Here is a 22686-nt window from a genome sequence, read left to right as displayed (position 1 = left end):
CATGAGTTGGTAAACCCATTAACTAACCTGCCAAAGACCTTCCTTGCCCGTGGAGACTGCTTACCAGTCAGCAGGAGTGTATTCTTGTAGCGAGTGAAGGAGAGAAAACCAATCAAACGCCAGTGACAACATTTAGAGGACAGAAGATGAACCGCCACCACGGGAAAGCGGTTCCGAGCTCCAAGCCACACCTCCAAGGTGAGTGTCGGAAACTCTCCCAACTCTGAGTTTGGGATGCTGTTTCATTTTTCTCTTTTTGGTGAATTGGAGAGCTGCCTGGTGAGAGCAGGTGAAAGAAGTCCCTCGGAATACAGATTCCTAAAATCCTTTCTTTCCTGTTAAACACTTCAAAAATTGAAAATGAAACTTTCAATGGTACAGGAAAATAATAAAAACTCAAATAGCAGAAGGCAACTGCTTAAAAACAATCAATTCATGAGAAATTGAGTGCTTGCTGAGTGCATTATAGAGAGCACACATTTCCCGTGAACCTTATAATCCTCAAACAGAATTATATACAAAAAATACTAGTTTGCCGTATATCTGGAGAGGTGTAATCCCAAAGCAAGGGCAGGAATGGGCAGGGGACACTTCCAGAAACACCCAGCAAAATTATTCGTGGGACAGTCTTTGTGGGGGGAGGCTTTTCAGTTAGTATGCAGTGGTTTGGAACAAATTAAATTATGCATAAAGACACATTATGGGCAGAGCCACTAGTGCGCAGGTCACCGCGGGGTGCAGGACAAGAGCACCCAGGGAGGAGCCAGGCCGGGGCTCCTGCAGGAAGTGCCTGGGGGCCTGCAGATATTTATGGTGACTGCTGTACTTACACTGCTTAGCGGACAATCACGGCCTGTTTGCTCCTGAATCCTTGGTTTTGTCTTAACTTTTATATAATTTTATATTATTGTAGGAACAAATGGGAACAAAGAAGGGTCAGGAACGCCCGGGAGAGGGGAAAAGGCCACAGCACATGCTTGACTGCAGAGGAAGGGGTGGACAAATGGAGGAACCTTTGCCTGCACCTGACTGAGAGGCGCTCTCTGTGCCCCAAGGGCCGCTGTGATGCATGGCTCGGTGGAAGAAACTAGCATAAACCCTTCAGTTTCGGGGTACGTCATGTGAATTTCCCCGCACTGAAAAACAGCTCTGGATATGAAATGCACTTTGTTCCAAAGGATACGACAACTCTCCAATAGTCGGAAGATTTCACAATTGACCAGATATTTCTCTTTGTGTGTGTTATTTTTTTTCCTTGTTATGTTTATAAAAAGCTCTGGTTGCCGTCACAATTTTCCAGGAAACTGGGGTCAGGTAACAACCCCAACACGAACAGTTAGTAACCTCTAGAGAGCGGGGTTTTATCTGGCGCTGAAAACCTGCTGCTTGGTTTTCTAAATACATGTATGTTTTCAGTTCAAAGACAAAACAGAAAACTCCAGAGTGAGAAAGCACTACCTTTCAGTTCATACTCTTTTAATCGCACGGTCCCCATACAATAAACACTCTCAAGTGTAAGCAGTGGGGGATAATGTGAACTCTGCAGAAACTGGAAATAAATTAGTTTCTTTCAAACTTGGTAGAGGTCCTTTGACGGATCACTAGGCTCCGCTGCAAACAGAATTCGTCCTGAAGGAAGAAATCTTTGGCCTATTCCACCATTTCTCCAGCATTGCGTAAAGAGTATGTTTCAAATTCACTTTGTTCTCCAACTGAGGCCAAAAGGCAAGGGGTAGTTTTGAGTTTCAGGAGCCTGAAAAACAGAAAAAAATGTTACAGTGGTTTCCGAACAGCTTTTCCCCCTGGTGTTAATCTGGGATAGCTCTAAAGTTGGAGACCAGAAGAAAATTTAAGGGCAGATTAAGTGATTCTATTCACAGGACAGGGCTGAGATCGATGTGTGCGGTGATTTTACCTATGAGTGGTGGAGAACCTGATTCCGCACCATGGTGACCAGGCGGTCTCAGTGTCCTAAAAGATTTACTTGGGGACCATGGCAGAAATGCCACGACTTCTAAACCTGGGATGCACAGTCTCCAGGATCCTGCGGAGTGAGCAGGTTCAGGATTTTAGATGACAGATCCTCCAGCCTTTGATTTCAGTCTCTCCCTTACAGTAGGCACAGAACACAAGCTCTGAAAAGTCATTTAGGATAAGAATGGAAGTGAGTAGACGGAGAGAGCACTTAGGCATTCTCTCAAAGGATATTAAGGCTTTCTGCCTCCTGAATCCTGCCATCTTTTAGAAAGAGAAGTGATCGCACTATATTTAAAAAAGAACAAACAAAACACCCAAGTTCCAGAAAAAAAAAATGTGTTCACCACTCCAGAAGGAATTTATCTAGTGGGCCAAGATTTCAAGCTCGGCTGGGACACAGCAAGTCTGGCCTCCCACAGAAGAGGGAGGGGCCTGGGGCCAGAAGGGGGCTTGATTCATTTCAGAACACAAGCCGGTGATAAAGACAGAAGACTAGGAACTGCAGACACTCCCCTAATGTCTGATTCTAATCAGGGGCATAATACACATGAACAAAAAGAGAATACTGTAGATGTTGGGGAGGGGGCTGTGTCTGGTGCAGACCTACCCTCTCTGCTCAGGGACAAGGCCAGCCTCACCTTGGTAAGGCTCAGAGACTCTTGGGGAGGAAAGAGAGAAGGTGGGCGCTTAAGGGAAAGCAGGGCGGGCTCCGAGGATGGAGGTGGCCCGAGGCACAACAAGGCCTTCCATCTCTGGAGGCGGGTGTGTGTGTCTAAGAGCAGGTGATCAGCCACGTAACTTCCGTAGCCCCTGGCATTGTGTTTAAAGGGGCTCTGAGTCTGTGGGTTCACATTTAAGAAGACTCAAAGGGTTGGGCAGAAGTATATAGTCTGATTATAGATTAAAAAAAACCCAGAGACATAATAGCCAAGGTGAGAATGTGAAAAGGAATCAGTATATTGTTTATTCAGTGGAAAAAAACATTTTGAGAAGTTTATTCAGTGGGTAAATCTTTTGGAAGATGGAATATATGAAACATTTTTGCTTGGTATGGGAATAATGTGAAATCTAAAAGTGCCCAGACACACGCAAGAGGAAGAGGCAAAGTGACTGATCAGAGAGGCGGGGATTGGAGGGAGGCAGCCACAGCTCAAGGAGTTCCGGCAGCCACCAGAAGCTAGAGGAGGCAAGGGGTGGATTCTAGAGAGTCGGAGGGAGTGTGTCTCACCCACCCCTACCTGATTTCGGAATACTAATTCTGACTCCAGACTTTTAGCCTCTAGAACTGTGAGAGAATAAACTTCTGGTATTTTAAGTCACCCAGTAGTTTGTTACTGCAGCCATAGGGGTCGGGAGGGTTAGCTCTCTCTCCTCTCTGCTAAACAAAGAAAAATTCATTTTATTACCCTTAGCGTATTAGTAATAACACTTGGCTCTTGGATTCTCTTTGCTAAGGATAATAATTTATTGGTTCCCATTGTTGAATAACAGAGGTTGAAGTTAAATATGCTACCAAAGTGACTTTAAGATAAAAACAAATAGTTAACCTCAACAGGATTGGTAAAGTTGATGGTGACTATTTTTTTTTTTTAACTTGAAAAATGAATAATTTAATTGAAATTTTTTTTATCCTCACCCAAGGACATGCTTATTGATTTTAGTGGGAGGAGAAGGGAGGGAGAGAGGGAGAGAGCGAAAGAGAGAAACATTGACCAGTTGCCTTTCATAAGTGCTCCAATTGGGGACCCACAACCTAGGCCTGTGCCCTGACCAGGAATCAAACCCACGACATTTTTGTTTACGGGAAGATATTCCAACCGACTGAGCCGCACTGGCCAGGGCAAAAGTGAATAACTTAGAGTCATTTATATCAGGAGGTTCATCATGATGTCCTTTTGAGATTTGATTTGCATCGAGGAGAGTTTAAGTCTATGAAATTCTCATTAGTGAAGCCGCATGGCAGGCGCTGGGGACTTCCATCAGTTTCAATTCAGGTAAAATGTCTTTTGCAGTGGAAAGATTTTCAGGTTCATGGCATTTAGTTAAAGCTTTTCCTATACCATACACATTCTGATTTTTCTTAACCTAGTAGTAGATTATAACTAATGCCTTAATGGAACCTTTTCTGATGTTTTTGTTGACAATTTCTTCTCTTTTTGATGTACAGATTTACTTATTAGAAAAATTCTATCTTTCCTGAGTTTTCTGAAATATTAATTATTTTCCTTGCCTTATGTTTTCTTAAAAAAAAATAAGACAATTAGTTTCTCTCCAACTCCTAAAAAAGTGTCCAGAAAAACTATCTTTAAAAAGAAATTAATAATTTCACAACTGCTAAGCTTGAAAACATTCCATTTCAGTTAAGAAACATTTACTTATTACTATCTTTTTAGATGTCAATGAGATGTTAAAGATGTCATCATTAGGCTTAATTATTACTATCATTTATTTAAGTCACTTGGGCTTCCAGTCTACTGTGGCCCCTGCCTGGAAATGGGGAAAGAAGAGGGACACGCTCCGCCACAAGGATGGCCTGGCAGTGAACTGAAGACCAGGGCCTGGCATGATGTGGACCGATTTTTGAGCTGCTTCTTGAAAAGATAGTTTCAAGACTAAAACCACAGGGCCCAGGTGTCCCCCCATGGAACCCCGAAACCCTGTGGTTTGCAACTTGGGGATAAAAGGCCCCATTCCCAGAAGGACTGCAGGCAAACACCATACTGAAGATCAATGGATGACAATGAAATATCATCGAAAACTTCTGCACTAAAGGAAGTTTAGGGGAAAATGAGCTGGTATTAGACTTCTTTTATCATGTGCAGTTCAAGAAAAATAATTCCTGGGTAAGTAACCAACGTTTACAGCAGGGCCAGAGTCAACCGGATTCCGTACTAAACACGACTCTGCACCTCAGAACAGAGCAGAGTATCTGAATTCAGGAACTCCGCCAGAGTTCTCCGCGTTCATTTGAACGCTGCCAAAGCTCGGAAACACGATGAAGGTGCAGAAGGAGACCCACAGCGGGGAAAGAATCACGCTGCCTCCATCCAATCATCTTCAGACAAAGGACCCAACAGTACAGTTGCAGGATCAGTTTCACTGGGACAAACACCTGATTTTAATTAGTTCTATTTGGTGACATCCAAAAGAATGAATCATGCCCCGATTGTAACAATAGTGAATACACTACAGGGAAGCCTTGGAAAGAAGGAGCAAGGGCTCAAATTCTGGGGATTTCCTGGCAACTCCTGTTCATACTAAGTCTCACACAATTTCCTAGAGGGTGAGGTAAGCAGGAAGGAGAGGAAGTCATCACCGATCGAGTGCAGTCTTCTACATGGGACATGCCTGTGACATGTCCCACTGAGTGTACAGAATTCTCGGGAGTCTGACCACCCTGTGAGTGAAGCACCTGAGTGGACAGTTCCCTTTGCGGTGCCCAAATTTGTCCAAGTTGCCTGTCATCTAAGCTTGAACATTTTTATTTTGTGCACTTTTAATAGCCACAGACCTTTGACTGTTGGTGGACGTGGTCCCTGAAGGCTGTGTGGGAGAGGCCACAGGAAACAGAAAGAATGCTGCGGGACCACTATATGGAGGCGTCCCTGAGAAGGAATGTTTGCTTTGTACGGTGCTTTTATCTTATGATACCAGATCCACTTTCAATTGTTTAAGCAAGGTCAAGTGGTGGATACTGAACCACTGTCCACCAAGCCTAGACCAGGATTTGGCAGCTCACAGAGAAGAAGAAAGCCTTGGACAAGTGAGTGGGAAAGTGCCATTCAATGAGAGAGTTAAGTAAGAGAGAGACTTATTATACTTTGACTACAAAGGACTGTGACAAAGTCAGAGCTTTTAATATCCAAATAATTATCTTTTGTTGTAAAAAAAAAAATCACCTGGTTATCCCCAAATTACAGATCTGTCCAAATAGCTGGTTATCATCTTCCAGGAAGGGCTGAAGTTCCTTTACCCTATGACTGAAACGAAAAGGCCGTCCTTTGGTTTGGGGCTTAAAGGAGGGGGTGAGATCAAGAGTGAGCAGATCTGGTTGAGTCTTGGCTCTTGTACTCACTAGCTGTGCAACTTGAGCGAGCTGTTGGCCCCTCTGGGCCCAAGTCCTCACAGCTGTAAAATAATACTACCCACCTCACTGGGTGGTGCCAGTATGACAGGTGACACGGGATGCAAAGTGATGAGAGACAGGCTGAGCCGTGGAAGACAGCTCTGCAGCCCCATGGATCGGGCCATCCCTCCTCCACCCCCCTCAGTGGCCACAGAGCAAGGACCTAACCTCGTGGGACAGCACCTGCCACCCGGGAGTGCTGTGGCCACCATGCAAGGTGTTGAGCACAGTGCCCAGCGCACTGGAGGTGACCGCCGCAGGCCAGAGCCCTGCCCCCCAGCCCAGAGAATGCTTGCTAGGAAACATGGACCATGTGCACCTGAGAGTAAAGCCAGGGATGTGCCCTCGGCACTGCCCGAGCCTGAAACGTCATTATTAAGGTATACTTGGGTGTACGCGACCGACCTGGAGAGAAAATGAAAATGGGCCAAATGGCCGAACCACTACTGTCTGAGAGAGAGATGAAAGGAGAGTTCACACTTGTTCTGGAGAAAACGACAAATGGAAGAAAGGCAGCCCCGTGGGCTCCTGACGAAAAAAGGGAGATCGGTCAGGACAGGGGCAATTTCCAGTTCCAGAGAGCTGATGTCGTTAGATCCCAAGGCCCAGCTGGGAAAGGCATGGCGTCCTCTCTCACAAACACCCACGGTCACACCAAACAACCAAAATAACACTGTTAGCACAACTCAAGTCGACAGGCCTTGTTGTTAAAAAAAAAAAAAAAAAAAAAAAAAAAAAGTCTCCTTTAGTTCATTTTTCTGGAGTTTTCTTTTTCAGAAATGACGGAGATACAGAATGTGGTTGTGGCTAAAACTAAACACAGCTCCTACTCCTCAGCAAAAAAAAAAAGACCTTTCCAAAAATCCCACAACAAACCATACAGACAACACGTACCACCAAACACAACCCAAACCAACCAATTCCATACCTGTATTACTGTACTCTCACGTAAGGGCCCCTCCCCTTTCTCATCACGGCCCAGGCCTTCAGTGCTTTGGGAACAAAGCCTTACAAAGCAAAGTCTCCCCACGTTGGCTACTGGTAGTGAAGCAGGTGAAGTGAGGGCCCTGTGTGCCTGGATTGGGGCCACGCCTCCCGACAGTTGGAAAGAAGGGACCGCAGGTCAAACACCCTCGTCTGGAAGGCTCAGAACACACGGGCAGGAGGGAGGAGTGCAGGGCTAAGGAGTGGGAGCAGGCATGAGCGGGGAGAAGGAATTGGGGGAAGGGATGTGTCTTGAGAATACGGTGAGGACATGTTTGATGTATGGGATAGGGAAGCGCAGCTCTGAGCCTTTGAAACGTCTGACTGGGAGTCTTCCAGGGACGGGGTTGGGAGGGTAGTCATTTCTCTTCCTGATGGGAAGCGAGGAAAGCAGCTAGCAGGTGTGGCTGCAGAACTGAGGGGGAGACGAGAATGTGATAGTGGGCCCCCGCTGCGGGCTGCCTGCACCAGCCCCAAGTTAAGCCCAGTCATCTGAAACTGTGGACAGTGAGCCATTGAGGTGTCTAATTTCTGCTGCCCCGACCTGCCTGTGACTCACAGGGCCCCCCGAATGATCTGTCCCATCTTTATGCATCTTCCCGGTGGCATGACAGCATAATACACCCATTGAGCTAGAGTCGAATGAATGTTATGGGTCGAATGGTATCCTGCAAAAGGTATACTGGAGTCCTGACCCTTGGTACCTACGACAGTGACCTCATCTGGAAACAGGGTCTTTGCAGATGTAATTAAGATGAGGCCAACACAAGGGGCCTAATTCAACATGACTGGTGTCCCTATAAGATGAGAATGCCACGTGCAGACAGATGCACAGGGAGAAGGCTACATGGCCGTGGAGGCAGAGACTGGAGCGATGCAGCTGTAAACTGAGGAACGCCAGGGGTTGGTGGCAAACGCCAGAAGCTGGGCAGAGGTCGGGAGGAATCCTACCAGCATCTCAGAAGGTACAGGGCCCAGCCGACACCTTGACTTGGGACTTCTGACCCCCAGAACTAGGGGAGAATAAATTTCTGTCATTTTTAAGCCACCCAGCTGTGACACTGCTCCAGCAGCCCTAGAAAATGAATACGCTGAGATTCCTCTATCACGTGACTCTAACTCTGTAACCAAGAAACATGTGGCATACTTAGCCCGTTAAAGTGCCAGCAGATACTAGTTTTCATTCTGGAAAAAGAATAACAAGTCTACAGGGTTCCATTGTTAGGAAAGGAGAGACCTTCAACAAATCCACAGTCACAGATAACACGGTCTGTCCTTCCCGGAGAGCCCGCGTCCTGACTGTCTAGCTGCATATCCACACCCCACGGACACTCTCAGGTCCCGGGTTGTTAGCAGGAAGGGATTCACAGCAACCCAGTCAGGAAAGTACTTTCCGCCCATTTTTGTCATCAATATTAGGGGGGGAAAAACACCCTAAAATACATTTGGAAAAAGAAAGAAAGAAAAGAAGTAAAAAGCACAATGGCCTACCTGAATCGGCCCCGTGAAAGTCTCGCTCTTTTAGAACAGGCCCTTCACTTGCTCCGTCTCCGTGTCGAGGTCTATGTCGTAAAAGCAGGGCCGCGTGGGCAGTCCGGGCATGGTGCTCATCTGGCGGGGAGGACACAGGTGTTACTACGCGGCTGCTTGTGCGGCCACACGACCACTGCGCTCCCACCACGTGAATTAACTACACAATCCAACGCTTTGTAAACTGCCTCAGGTCCCACACCCACCCATCCTCTCTTTAAATTGGCCATCTGCTATTTCAGTCTTCAAGGAAGTGAAAAAAGGCAAACGTCAACTTTTTGAAAATTGAGACCATTAACTTCCCCCATAGACCTGCAGCGTACCGCAGCTCCAAGAGTAATCGTCAGACCTCGTTTTCTAAATGAAATCTTCCCGCCGAACCCCAGCAGAGATGAGGGCCGCTGGTAGAAGGGGCCAGTGGGTGTGGGTGGAGTGGACGACGGCCTCCTCCTCACCCCCCGTGACGATTCCCGAGACCCATTTCTGTAAAACCCACAACTCTTGGAGCACAGCTTACAAGCTCCAGTTCTCCGGACAGCAGTCACTCTGGCCTGCCTCAGTAACAAGAACCGAAGTGCACGGAGAATGCACTAGGTGCTGTGCTGACTTGGTTACTTAGTTTACCCTCCCAACGACATATGGGACAGAAACTTTATTACGCCTATGCAACACGGAAGGAAACAGAGGTTTAGAGAGGTTGAGTCACTTACCGGGGGGGCCAGTAAAAAGCAAAACTGGAAATCTGACTCCATGCCTGCATTCTCAAATAACTCATGTAGCGACCACCACAGTTGGGGCAGTCTGTGAGCCCTACACAGATAACTTAAGTCCCCCTCCGCCCAGAGGTGGGCATGAATTTTAGCCTCATTTTAATGATGAGGACAAGGGACATTTAGGCACAAAGGCATGTGCTCAAAGACAGAGCCAGTTAGCAGTTGGAAACAGGAGTAAACCAGGCCCATGCTCCTCACTGCTTTGCTGCACTGTGACCACCTGCACCAGAAGCCCCGGGTGACCTGGGAAGATTCCTGATTTCCCCCTGGTGGTTCTCACACCAAGACACTGGTCTAGGGTCTTGATGGTGAGGCTCCTGGACGATCCTCTCGCTATCGACTTTAGTTATTTGCCGCTGTGCTTTCACACGCACTTTTCATACACAGGATGCTCATAAAGCAATGCTGCATCCCCTCCTTCCGAGGAAAGACACCTGGGATTCTGCTCAGCCTGGCTCTTCGGAGGGCTGAGTGCTGTCGGGTAAATGTCTGCCTGCCCAGCCAGAGAGCGCGGGCAGAGGAAGCAGCACTACACCCAGCACTCACTGGCCTCCAGGGTTGGCTCGCTCCCTCCCACCTGGAGAAAGGCACTCAGCCAGCACAGAAGCAGATGAGGCCTCTACAACAGAACCCAGCCTCTCACTCTCCACTTCCTTTTGGTAGTGGCTCAGGATTTCTCTCCCCGCCATCTTCTCTTCTCCTTGTGATGTGGACAGACTCTTGCTACTCAGACTGCAGTCTGTTGACCAGTAGCGAAGGCATCACTGGGAGCTGGTGGAAATTCAAGTCTCAGAGCCCGCCCAGGTCTGCTGAATCATAACCTGCAACTTCAGCAAGTCCGCATGGGATCTGTGAGCTCATTCCAGTATGAAGGGCACAGGCTCAGTCAATGGGGCCCAGGATGCCTCCGACCCCCACTCCTGCCGGCTCCCCATTCCTGTCAGCACCAGGAAAGGAAGCTCAGTGGCGGAGGGGTTCTGTGCACTTGCAGGCCCCAGTAAGCACCTGGGCCAGAGAGTGTTAAGGGAGGAGAGCAACGGGGCCTGCTCTCCACGTGCCAGATGCATAAAACACTGTGATATATGGTGGCTAGCTCCTGTCTTGCTAACTGCACAGGACTGTTCTTTAGATATATCATGAGCTAAAAAGGCTTCTGGGACCTGTCTGGAATATAGGCACCATCTATAACGTGTCTTTGGGAACACGTGCTTTGGGTTGCAAGCAATTAACTCCAAATAAATTTTCAGTGCACAACCTGGTTGTAGGTGGGGACCTCTTGTATTTAAAAATTATAGGTACATGATGGCTACTGATCCTCCTGAAGCTTCTGATCCTAGCAGGGAGACAACGTTTTTCCTCTGGTCACTACAGTGGCTGCACATGTCTGGGGCAATCCCACAATGAAACCTAGGCTCACTGCTCTGGCACGGGGACAGCAAACGCAAGGGACACTGGGTCGGAGTGGTTCATATTTTTTTCCCGGTTGCCTGGGTACAACTCACGCCAGGTACTCTACTGCAATTTTCCTGTCTGACTACATTCTGACATGGGCATTTTAAGATGCCTTTATAATCTGTGTGGGGTTATGGATTTGGAAAAAGGAACCAGCATTTTACTGTTAAGAGAAAGGAAGGAAAGATCACATTCAGCCACTGCCCCGCCCGTAAATTAACTCGCAAGAGCGTTACCCAGGCTTTATGGCTGCTGTTTTCTGAGGCGGCAACTCCCAGGTGGGATTCAGTATGAGACAGGTTCAGTCCAAATCCACGCGAGGTGAGAAAACCCAGGAAGAACCCCAAAGGCAGTGTATTTAGGCTCATCTGAACAAAGCTGTAATGGAAGCTTCTATTGTGGAGAACACAACCGCACCGTCTGCTTAGTCACACACTATTTTTGTACACACGAAAATGAACTGTCACCTGATGCAAGACCAAGAGGGACAAAGGTGGGGTATGACTCCTGTGGCTCCTGAAGCTGACCTACTGGCTGCAGTGACTCAGAACCTGCATCATCTGGTCACCCCAATTCTGTCACAGAACTGGAAGCTGAAAATAGCGAAAACATTAAATGCCCAGAAGGATGGAATGTCTTCTCTCTATTTTCAACTTATGGGGGGGAAATGAGTTTTATCAAGAGATTCCCATGTTTCTTTCCGGAGACACAGTCACCTCCCAGAATTAGGACGGCTTCCTAGGGATTAACGACCACAGACAAGAAAGCCCGAGTCTGCAGAGCTGAGGGACTCCCTGCCCTGCAGACAAAGAGCCACCTGCAGTAGCTCTGCTTTTAGAACAACACACACAGAACTTCTGCTAAGCAGGCACACCATGGAATTATGTTAACAAGACCTAATACATTTGCACGAAATAGAAATGAATAGAAAACTGGTATCAAAGGATTGTAGCCTCCAGACGAGAGTCAGGGAAGCACTATAAGACGACTTCGGACAGCCCTTGGGAGTTGACCTCCAGCCCACGCCTGGGTCAGTGGTGACCTATGCCGACTTTATTTGTGTGCCCTCTAAGGAGACCTTCTGCTTAAAATAACGAGGGAGCCACTAGTTGTACTGGCTTGTCACGCTGCATTGATGGACTCTTTTAAAAGGCTGAAAAACATGGGCTCTTGCCCTTTATGACCCTCATTTTAACTACGATGAATCTTCCAAATCTTTACTGATTTCACGTTAAGCTTATTTTGGAGAAATGACGAGTTTTGTGAATAGCCTTTAAAACATTCATTAATGTCTAATCACTATGTTGTACATGTGAAACTAATATAATACTGTATGCCAATTGTAATTGAAAAATAAAAACTAAAATATTCAGAGACTTAAAAGTAGTCATTAGAAGTAAAAGCAGAATATTCTGTGGCATGAGTAGAAAAATTATTAAAAGTTGTTTCATATAGAATCGTAATTTGTACTTAACCAGCATATTGTTGTAGTTAATTTTGTTGTGTTTGTGAAGTGACTTTTTTTCTGACTTCTCCGTCAATCTGTTTCTTTTGCCTACTGAATAAATCATCCAGCTTTACTGGGGTTCAGAAAAGGAATAAGCACTCTCGCTAGCATCTGTTTTGTTCCTACAGTTCATGGTCGGAGGTGGAATCTCTTGCACACATTTCTTCTCTCCTCTGATAGATGAGTGAGCGCAGCTGGTAGGTCATCTCACTTCAGAAACTTCAGAACCAACAAGGCCATAATGGTTATGATACCGTTTAAATAAAAAGATTTTCTTTTTGATAAGATAATAGCAAAAAATGAAAGCCTTTATTACCCATTGCTTCTTGGCCTTCTGGCTAAGATCATGTGTACACACATTTCTTGAAACATTAGGCCCTCAATAAATACTTTTTATGAAGTAGATGAGTGATCCCTGGCCGGGGAGCTCAGTTGGTAGGGGTGTCATTGTGATGCGTCAAGGTTGTGGGTTTGATCCCCAGTCAGGGCACATACAAGAATCAACCAATGAATGCATCGGTAAGTGAAACAACAAATCGATATTTCTCTCTTTAAAAGAAAAAAAAAAAGCCCTGGCTGGTGTGGCTCAGTGGATTGAGAGCTGGCCTGTAAACCAAAGGGTTGCCAGTTCGATTCCCGGTCAGGGCACATGCCTGGGTTGTGAGCTGGGTCCCCAGTTGGAGGCACGCAAGAGGCAACCATACATCTAAGTTTCTCTCCCTCTCTTTCTCTCTCCCTTCCCCTCTTTCTAAAAATAAATAAATAAAATCTTTTAAAAAAAGTTGCCAAAAATAAAGTAGATGAGTAAAACAGAAGATGATGAGAAAATTAGGAAACAAACACTAAGAAAACTGCTTGAGGATCAGGTTGCTCCTGTGTTTCTTCTCTTCCCTTCCCCTTAGGATGTGAGGGACAGAACCACTTACACTTAACGGTCATTTAGATAATTAAATGGGCTACTCTCACCCAGCTGATGAGTGAGGAAAAATGGCCCAGTGTAAACATTAAGTAACTAAAGGAAGAGAGAAGTAGGAAAAATCACTATGATAACAGATAGTGCGGCTGCCGCTGGGCTTTCCAGCCACCTGACATGGTGGAGGCAGAAGTTCTGGGGTCCCTTCCTGGGCAGGCAGGTCACATCCGCCCGCACAGCTGTGACTGCATTCAAAGGCTGACCTGTGTTCAGTGGCTAGAACAGCCAGGTAGCTTGGGGGCCTGCCAGTGTCCCCTCCGAGTGCACTCACCTCTCCCAGTGGCCGCTGAGGGCCTGTCACCGTGTGAAAGGACACTGACATTTCATGTGACTCAGCCACCTTTGTGGAGGGCTCACTATGGGGACACTGAGGTGACCGGACCAAGAAAACAGACCACTGGGTCATCTGGGTCGTGCCATAACTTTTTAGTTTAAAGTAAATCTTTCAGTCTTTGCTTTTTTGTATAAAATGAATGAACATAAAACACTCTTAGCTTGTGCCTTTCTGAGATGGAAGTCAGCTCAACGCTATAAAAACGACCATCTTCGCTCACGTTTTGTGCGGGCGCCGCTCGCTCAGCTCTCCCCGGTTATTTCAGGGGCCTGGGGCGAAAGTGTGGGCAGGTGCAGCATCTCTTCTTTTGTAAAAGAAACGGCAATTTCTTTTCGTGGTGGAAACCCTGTCCATAACTCACTTTCCTACTAGTTTAAAAGTTTTACTTATAAAAATATTTTCAACATAGAAATAAAAACCAGTAGACGTGAAAGCCCCCCGCCCCTTACACCGCTTCCCAGAGGCAACCTCTGTGAGAAGTTTCTTGTGCAGACCCCAGGGTTACTTTCTACTCCTGTAAGCAATGTGGCTTGACAGTTTATATTTACATAGTTATGGGCGGAAACTGGGTAATTCCAGATGTACAACTGTGAAATGCGATTATTGGGGAGGTCAAAATTTAAAATAGGCGAAGGGCGTGATTTCTTCACAAGGGGATACGGTGGGAGTGGAGAGTCAGGGAGGGCCCTCACCAGGGCACCCTACATGCGAGGTCAGTGGGCCTGCCTTTTGGAAAATGAGAGATCAGAGGAAGTTCTTTTAGGGGGGAAGGCAAGTAAATGTGAAGCAGAAGGCTCCTGCTGACCGGATGTAGACAAAAGAGATGACGTTCTGCCGCTTTCTCGTAGTGCTTCGAGCATAAGCTAAGGAATTAAAATAGTATAAAGAACTAACAGTTTTCAGTTAAAAGACTACTATTCACGAGTAACCTCTCCCTCCAACAATTTTGTTCCCCTTCACTTGTTCTGACTGTACAGATGCTATCGCTCAGGCTGCTTTCACTGAGGCCACCAGGAATGCCACACGCGGCCGTGCGCAGTCAGACAACGTCCTTCCTGTGCCTGCACCAGGAAGGCCACAGGTGGCACTTTCAGGCCTGGCCGAGTCCTGCAGCCCCGTGGCTTCTCTCTGCTGTCCTGTGGGTGTGGGCTTCGTCCTCCGGCTTCCTGCTGTGTGTGGACACCTCATGATGCCAGCCCAACGCGGGACACTGTGTTTACTGGCTCCTCATTGTTTTTCCACTCCTGACTTTTACATGTCAGTTTCGAAGTAATGCTTTGGTGTCCCGGCAACTCCAACAGCATCACCCCTGGTGCCACACTAAGCACTCTGCACGCATTACGTCTCAGCATTTAATTCCCAAAACACCGCAAGGTCAGTGTTATTCTAGCTGCACGATCCCCATTTTGCACATTAGAAAAATGAGATGCAGACAAGTGTAATAAAGTGCCCCAAATCCCACGGCTGATACGCGGGGGGAGCAGACAGGGTGACTCCAAAGGCCTGGCCCTGACCACTGACCCCACGGTCTCCCTCACATCACGGCATTCCGTGCCGCTGCCCCACAGGGCGGAAGGGGGCTGACCTTCCGCAGGGCACCGCTGTGAGCTTCTTTTGCGACGGGAATCTGCCCATCCTCCCGAGCTACTACAAGTACAGCTACAGTGTTCCTGTACAGTCGAATCTGTCAATTTATTCACTTTACAATTTTCGTCTTGATTTCTTTAAACTTCACCATTATTTAAGAACATATTACATAGCTTACACTTGAGGTAGTATCTTTCCAAGTTGCATCTTAAAAAAAAGTCATAGCTGAGTTAGCAATAAATAAATAATGGTTTATGATCATTTAAAAAATTTTCCAAAATGATATTCATATAAGAACACCAAGAGTTTTTCCTTAAAAACAACGGGCTTGCTAGTTTTTAAAGATTGGCTGTGAAACATGGATTATTTAATTCCATGTAAAAAGTGTAAATACCATTTTCCACAGAAATAACCAAAGGGCTGTATCGGTTTTCCTTCAAAATTTCAGGGAAAATATTCCACGACCATGTTGGAAATCTGCTCTGGTAACTAACTTTAATGGGTTGGCCAAATCCAAGACAGACAGCTCTAAAGCACTGCTGGTCAGCCTGCTGGGTTCTCTCATTTACACGCTTTATCTGCATTCATTACCAAAGAGACACAGAAGGCCACACCTACACAGGTATTAAATTGTTTACATTCTGTCCCTCCTATTTCCACGGGACAGCTCTGGAGATTCTTCCCTGCTGCCCCTCATTTCACCACATAACCACAGCAGAGCCTGTCACCAGTCCCAAGGGACAGGTGAGTAGGAGAGGCTTTTGCATTCCCACTACAGGTGCAGAAATGGCTTGAGGCAGTTGTGTGGCTTTTCGTAGGCCAATGGGAACCCAGAGTGCAAACGGTAACTGAGGTCTGGGGGTAGCGGTACCCCAGTCAAGACTGACGTGTGGTGAGGGGGGCTCCACTCCTTGAGTGTTCCTGGGTAGGTCGCTTCGCTGAGCTGTGCTTCTTCCGTGTCTAGAAACAGTCTGAGTAAATATACACACCTGTATTACCAGGTCTGTTTCAAACGTAAAAGGAGACAAGGTAGTTCAGTAGTGAATACACAATAGATACTATTGTTTAATTATAGAAGATACAACCACAGTTACCTATAGGAAGCATGTGGTAGGTTATTTATGATAGAAACAGAAAAAGGAAACTTGAAAACAAATCTAATCTCTCTAGATATGCTTCTTGTATAAGAAAAAAGGGTTCATTAGTTTTATGAGATTGCCCCCTAATTTTTCTGGCTCCACAGTTTTTAAAAAATCACTTTTCAATTGTAGTTGACATACAATATGATATTAGTTTCAGGGGTACAACAAATGAGACATTCACACAACTTACGAAGCGATCACTCTGATATGCCTGGCGCTGACCTGCCACCACACACAGTTACTGCAACAGTGTTACTGGCTGTATTTCCTGTGCTGCACTTTACCTCCCTGAGGCTGTTTTTATCACCGGCAATTTGTACTTTTGAATCCCTTCCCCCCTTTCACCCATTTCCTCCCCCTGCTCCCCCATAGCTCTGCAATTTTAAAAGCCACACTTTCTGTAGTTCCTACTTCTGGCAAACAAATCTGAAGCGAAACTCAATAACTAAGACCTAAAGTATCAAACAACCAGGGACCACTCGCATTGAGGACAAATATTGGAAAAGAGAAAGCTTCAGAAGTGTGACGATCCACTAAAATCCGGCATGATTCTAAACTGAGCTTCGGTCTGTGGGAAATGAGGACCACTCTCCGGGCTGGCCGAAGGAGGTCTGGGCCGGGCAGAAGCACCGGACGGAGCTTCACGGGTGGGTCCTCTGCTGGAATTTCTGCAGGGGCATGCCGTGAGAATGTCCACGAGCTTTGGCAAAACAAACCAATTTAATACTGTCTCACTGTGTGGGGAGTCCCTTTTAGTAATACAATTCTGGCTTCTGAAGAAGCAGCTCATCTTCTGAAAACTCACTGATGCTCCCTCATTCCTTTTCAGTTCCATTTAGGATAGTTTCTGTTGTTACGTCTTCAAGTTTTAACGTCTTCTGCAAGACCTAATGCGCCATTAAGCAGAGTATTTTTTCATCTTGGGTACTGTCGTTTTCATCTCTGGAATGTTTTTATTTTCTTACACCTTTGTCCCTACTCTAGCTTCTTGAACATATGGACTATAGTCATAATAACTGTTTTAACGTCCCTACCTACTAATTCTATCATTTCTATCATTTAAGGGTTAATTGTGATTGAGTTTTGATTGATTATTGGTTGTATTTTCCTACTTGTTTGCTTGCCTGGTCATTTTGGACTGGCTATCAGCCATTTTTTCTTGCTTGGTACTGGGTATTTTTGTATTGTTATAGATATTTTAATACTTTGTCCTGGGACACCGTTTAGTTACTTGGAAACAATCAGAGCTAGGACCAGAACTGTGTTTCGTCTAGGATGAATTTTTCCCCTCCTACTGAGGAAAGACCCTTTTTATTCTTCTAACCAGCACCCCCTGATGTCGGGGCTTCTCACTCTGGTTCTGGAAACAGGCACTTCTTCCTGGCCCTGTGTGGGGCCGTGTGCTGTTCCTCTAATTCTCATGGATGATCCTTTCCCTGGCTTCTGGCCGTTTCCTCACAGGCACACACTGATCAGTACTCCCCTGAAAACTCAGCGCGGACCCCCGGTAGACCCTCAGAGCTCTCTCCTCTCTGGTTCTGCCACGCAAACTCCAGCTGCCTTGGTTTCTCTGAAGCCGCCGTGCCGTGTTTTCAAGTCAGGGAGATGGCGGAACGCTGCCCAGCACCCCCTGCAGCAGCCTGGCGCCTCGGCCTGGGCAGCAGGCTAGGGCCAGTGTGGGGCTCGCCTCGTTTCCTGTTTTCTAGGCCCAGTGTCCTTTACTGCTTGATGTCCAATGTCTTGAGTGATTTTTTAAAATTACTTTGTCCAGTTTTTTAGTTGCTTCAAATAAAAGGGTAAATTTGGTTCCTGTTATTCCACCTTCAGGATGCAATTTACGTGTTAGACTGTGATGTATCATTGGGTGAGATGAGATACTGTTGCTTTTATAAATATGAATTTTATAGGCTGATGGAGAATTTAAAGGTGACTATTATGCCATTCGCTCTACCTAAAGAATAAGGTTATTGGAAACATTGTATTATTATGTATAATGACAGAACCTGACTTTAAGATAAGTAGCCCAGGAATAAAATCATGTTAACAAAAAAGCACTAATGGCACCATTGTGAGTTAAAAATTAAACATTTTCTTAAACCCAGAGCCAAAATTCCATTCATTATGATAACATTGTGAAATAAATGCATGTGTTTTGTGTGCAAAAAAGTCTGCAATCTTTAAAAGGGGGCATGAGCAATTCTATACTTATAAAGTAGATTAATATAATACTATATAATTTTTAAAAAGGATTGTAGCAATGCACAGGAGTAAGGTAACACACATTTTACACTTCAGTTTATAAAATGAAAAACAATAATAAAAGGACAGGATTCTTCAGTGACTGCTCAGTTATCTGCTTTTCTCAATCAAAACAAGTCAGTGTTCTCTGAACTTTTCTTTTCCTGGCACGTCAGCTCCGCACTGCATTGCTTTGCTACTGACACAGGCAGCGAGAACTATTTGAAGTTCAGGGCGCCTCCGTCAGCTGCCCTCTCGGTGACCTTGGTGAATGAAAGCTTCCCATGATGGCACATTCTCAAATAAGTACGTGGCTCGGGCATCGGACAAGCCTCTGAGTAATTCTCTAGCATGTTGCAGCGGACTGATACCATCAGCCCACTAGCTGTTTTCCCACAGAACCCAAGCCAATAAAGCCGGGATTCTCCATACACTTACAGATCAGGGACACGAAGTATCAATATGGAAGAACTTGGCAACAGCTAACATTCCAGCAGCATCACCTGTCTCCCATTAGGGGACGATGTTCCATTCTGACTGAAACCTCCCTTTTACTTCCCCTCCTTCTAACCACTTCCCCACAACCACTGTACCGATCACAATGTAACTTTTTATATACCCAAAGTAAATCTGGTAGTGCACGCAAGTGTAATTTCAAGCACAGATGTGGCAAGAGGACAAACAGTGTGTATTCCATACACTGTTAGAGGGTGGAGGCAAAGCGGCCTGGAGCGGGGGCTTCAAAGTGACTTGAGGCTCCCAAGCAGCTGCATCCCCTCCAGTGGGGATTTCCACGGAGGGAAGGAAGAGGGCTGGCCGTCTGCCAGAGGGACAGCGTCTTTGGCCCTTTTCATTTCATTCCCACCAGACTTGGGGACACTGGGAAAGGAAAGACTGCTCTCAGTGGGAAAGAGGTTAGGGGGTCCTGAGAGTTTTACATGCTCATTACCCACACGTAACATTGCCTGGACCTCTCTTTTCTTCTGAATCACAGGTTGGAAAATGATGGTCCACACACCAAATCAGGCCAGCCACTGTCTTTGTGAATAAAGTTTTATTGGGACACAGCAACACTCATTTGTTCGTTGATGGTTCATGGCTGCTTCTGCAATAGCCGAGCTGAGGACAGACTGCGTGGTCTGCGTGGTATTCACTTCTGTCCCTCTACAGGAAGTGTTTGCTGACCTGTGTTCTAAAAGACAATGTTACAGACAAGAGGGTCTAACAGAAAGCAAGAAAGATGAAGAACTTGAGAAGATTGTGGGAATTTCCCTAAAGACACCAGTTTTGTAACTCGAAAAGTACAGATGTCAACCGAGGGGCTGGCGATGGTGTTTGAACTGAAATCACTAGTTCAATGACACGCACATCTTCCAAAGGGAAAGGGCCCAGGCATTCACCTGGGAAACGTGTGCCTCTTCAGTTTAATAGATATTTAAGTATAAGTGGTGGGACATCAGTTGCGGGTATTTTTTTACAGAGGCTCTACTTCACAGATTTCAAATTACAGAGTTCAAGTTTGCAGAATATAGTTCACGGATTCTAACTCATAAAACCTAATTTGTAGATTCTAGATAAAGGTTTTCTTTCCTTTGAATGAAATTTTTTTTGGTTGTGAAAACACCCATGCTTTACAGTGGTGACATCTTGCACCAAAGGGCATATAACCTTCTGTTCCACTTGGGCCGGAGGTGGCAAACCTACCCATGTGCCACCTGAAGGCAGAAAGAACGACGCTGTCTCTTGTCGACTAAGAGCCGACACAGGTCCTGGGGTGTGCTCTGTACATCACGGTGCTCCGGGAGGTCTCTGAGAGCTGAGAACTAGGATGTGGCAGTTGGGACACTTGCTAGTGTCCTCTCAGACCTGGCCCTTTGTCATGTAGGACTGTGTGGCAGGTGTCTAAAGGCCCCAGTTGGCTCTGGGGTAACAGGGTCACAAGAGGGACCTCAATAGGGAAGTGGTCCTAGCTAGGCAGTTAAATAAAACCAAGGACACAGGATGCTTACTAAAGAGACACCGAGGCCCAGGGAACAAAGAAAGTTGCTACAGCCAAGCAGGCTAGCTAATATTGGGAGGGGGCACTTTCCTGGGATGAAAAACCAAAGTTACAAATCTAGGGGAGAGGACTTCAAAGGGAAAACACTGTAATGGGGAATTTGGTCAATGGCGAGGAGTAGTGAAAGGAAAAAGCACAGAGTAGCTGGAATCTAATATATGGACCCTGTACTTAGCTGTTACTGTGAACAGCCAGCATCCAGAAGCCCTCTGGCCTATCGAACCAGCAAGGGAGTGCCTTTCATGTTCACGACCACGAACGTGCATTCATGTGCCCATACGGCCTGGAGGGCCAGGGGTTCCCCATTTAAAAAAAAAAGGGCATAATTAAAATTTTTTAATTAGAAAAATTTTCTAAATTTTTTTCTAAATTAAAATTTTCTCCGTGGACCTGGGTTTGGGCTTTACGACTGTAGTCACTTTGGAATGAAGCCACAGCTAAAAAATCATGGGGTGGAAGTGGCTGAACTTAAATAAGCAGCCAGTTCTCACTGCACCCCATCCCCCTAGCCACTGGACCTTCCCCAGCCTCCCAGTCTGGATTCCTCATCTTTCACCAAGACAGTCCCAAATTATGATTGATGTAAGGACTGCAATAAAACCATACCACGGTTTTAGTCCTTTCCAAAAATTTAATGAAATCAGGCACCCTGGCACAAGTCCACAGGAAAGGAATCAAAGCTGGATACCACGATCGATGCTTCAAAGGAACTGGGCTGAGTTCAAAAGAGCCACGGCTGTGGACAAGTACTGACACTCTTAAGGAGACCGAAGATCCCGTGCACCAATGCGTCATTGCTGACAATGCCACACGCGGAGAAAACGGCGACATTCTGCCCGATGCAAGCATGCTCTTACATTTTTAGCTTTTATATACTGTCAAGTTTAGCTATCCTTGGCTGCACATAAATGATTTTTAAGTTAAAAAATTTATGCAATTCCTATCGACCTAAACAATTTCTTTGTAACTTTTGAAAAAATAATTGGGCTGTCTCCTCAGAATACTGAGACTCCTGGGAGTGGCAGATGAGAACAAGAAAAGCCTGAAAAAGGATGGAGGTCAGAGAGTGGCCTGAAGAGCAGATGGACGTGGTAACCGGACCCTCCGTTCCAGAAGCACCTGCCCCTCGGCCACTGCTTGCAGCCGTGGGGAAATGCTGCAGGGTTTGAGAGGCCTGGTAGTGTTCTTAACCATGTCCAAGAACAAAAGGTGAAGAGCGAGCGATCCTGGAAAACTGTGAGGTGTCTCCATCTCCATCACAGGTAAGAGCTTGGCTCAGGTCCCTCTCCCTGGGTCACTGGGCAGAAGGCCTCAGTGCCCCCAAATCCCCAGGTGCCTGTGGCCTTTGTACCTCAGGGCAGTCAGGCAGGGCGCTGCTGCTGCTCCAGTTAGGAGGACCGGCACAAACTTTCCTGTTATTTTTTGATTTAATCACAACAGTGCTGTTATCAGATCTGCATTCTGTTATTTGGGTTTGTTTACCCAGAAGTCTGCTCGCTTGCCAATGGGGTGGACCAGAATTGTGCTGTTTAGCATTGCTCATCTCTTTTATGTGGCCATGCCTGAGAATAAAGTTGTTATTCAAATGCCACTTTCGAGTCTTCCTGGATCTCCCTGAGAGCCCCTCGAAGAGTTACAAGTGCACAAGCCAGAATAACCATCCGCTGTCTGCAGGCACCAGAAGCCGACATGCAATCCCCGGACACGGCAGAGCTCGTCTGGCTGGCGTCTGCGCACCATCAGCAGGAGGAAAAGGGCCAATGGTGGCACCGGGCTGCCAGGCTGCACCACGTTCCAGCTTCCGGAGCAGCATGGCCCACACGGTGAGCACAGCTCCCCGGGCCTGAGCGCTCACTCTGGGGGGGACGCGGAGACATGAGTGGGCACACATAGTCACCTACCTGTATTACAGTTTATCACACTCCTACTTTCAGCATTATCAGGCGACAAGCTGGTGTCCACTAGTTATGAACGTAACAAAACTTGTGATTAAAAATGATTGCA

General features: G+C 46.4%; 1 protein-coding gene across 1 annotated transcript in view; it reads right to left on the bottom strand.

The window, feature by feature from the left end:
- Nucleotides 1–1459: 1459 nt before the first annotated feature.
- Nucleotides 1460–22686, bottom strand: part of MTHFD1L (methylenetetrahydrofolate dehydrogenase (NADP+ dependent) 1 like) — a 158598-nt gene continuing 137371 nt past the window's right edge. The window contains exons 27-28 of the mRNA XM_053914293.2: nt 8579–8698; nt 1460–1753 (exon numbers count right to left, since the gene is read on the bottom strand). Of these exons, the coding sequence (XP_053770268.1) occupies nt 8609–8698 (90 nt within the window). The 3' untranslated portion in view covers nt 1460–1753; nt 8579–8608. The remainder of the gene's footprint in view (nt 1754–8578; nt 8699–22686) is intronic.

Source organism: Desmodus rotundus, chromosome 11 (genome assembly GCF_022682495.2).
Source record: "Desmodus rotundus isolate HL8 chromosome 11, HLdesRot8A.1, whole genome shotgun sequence".
Lineage (NCBI taxonomy): Eukaryota > Metazoa > Chordata > Mammalia > Chiroptera > Phyllostomidae > Desmodus > Desmodus rotundus.
The sequence above is the reverse complement of the archived record's forward strand: the minus strand, read 5'-3'. Positions and strand labels throughout refer to the sequence as shown.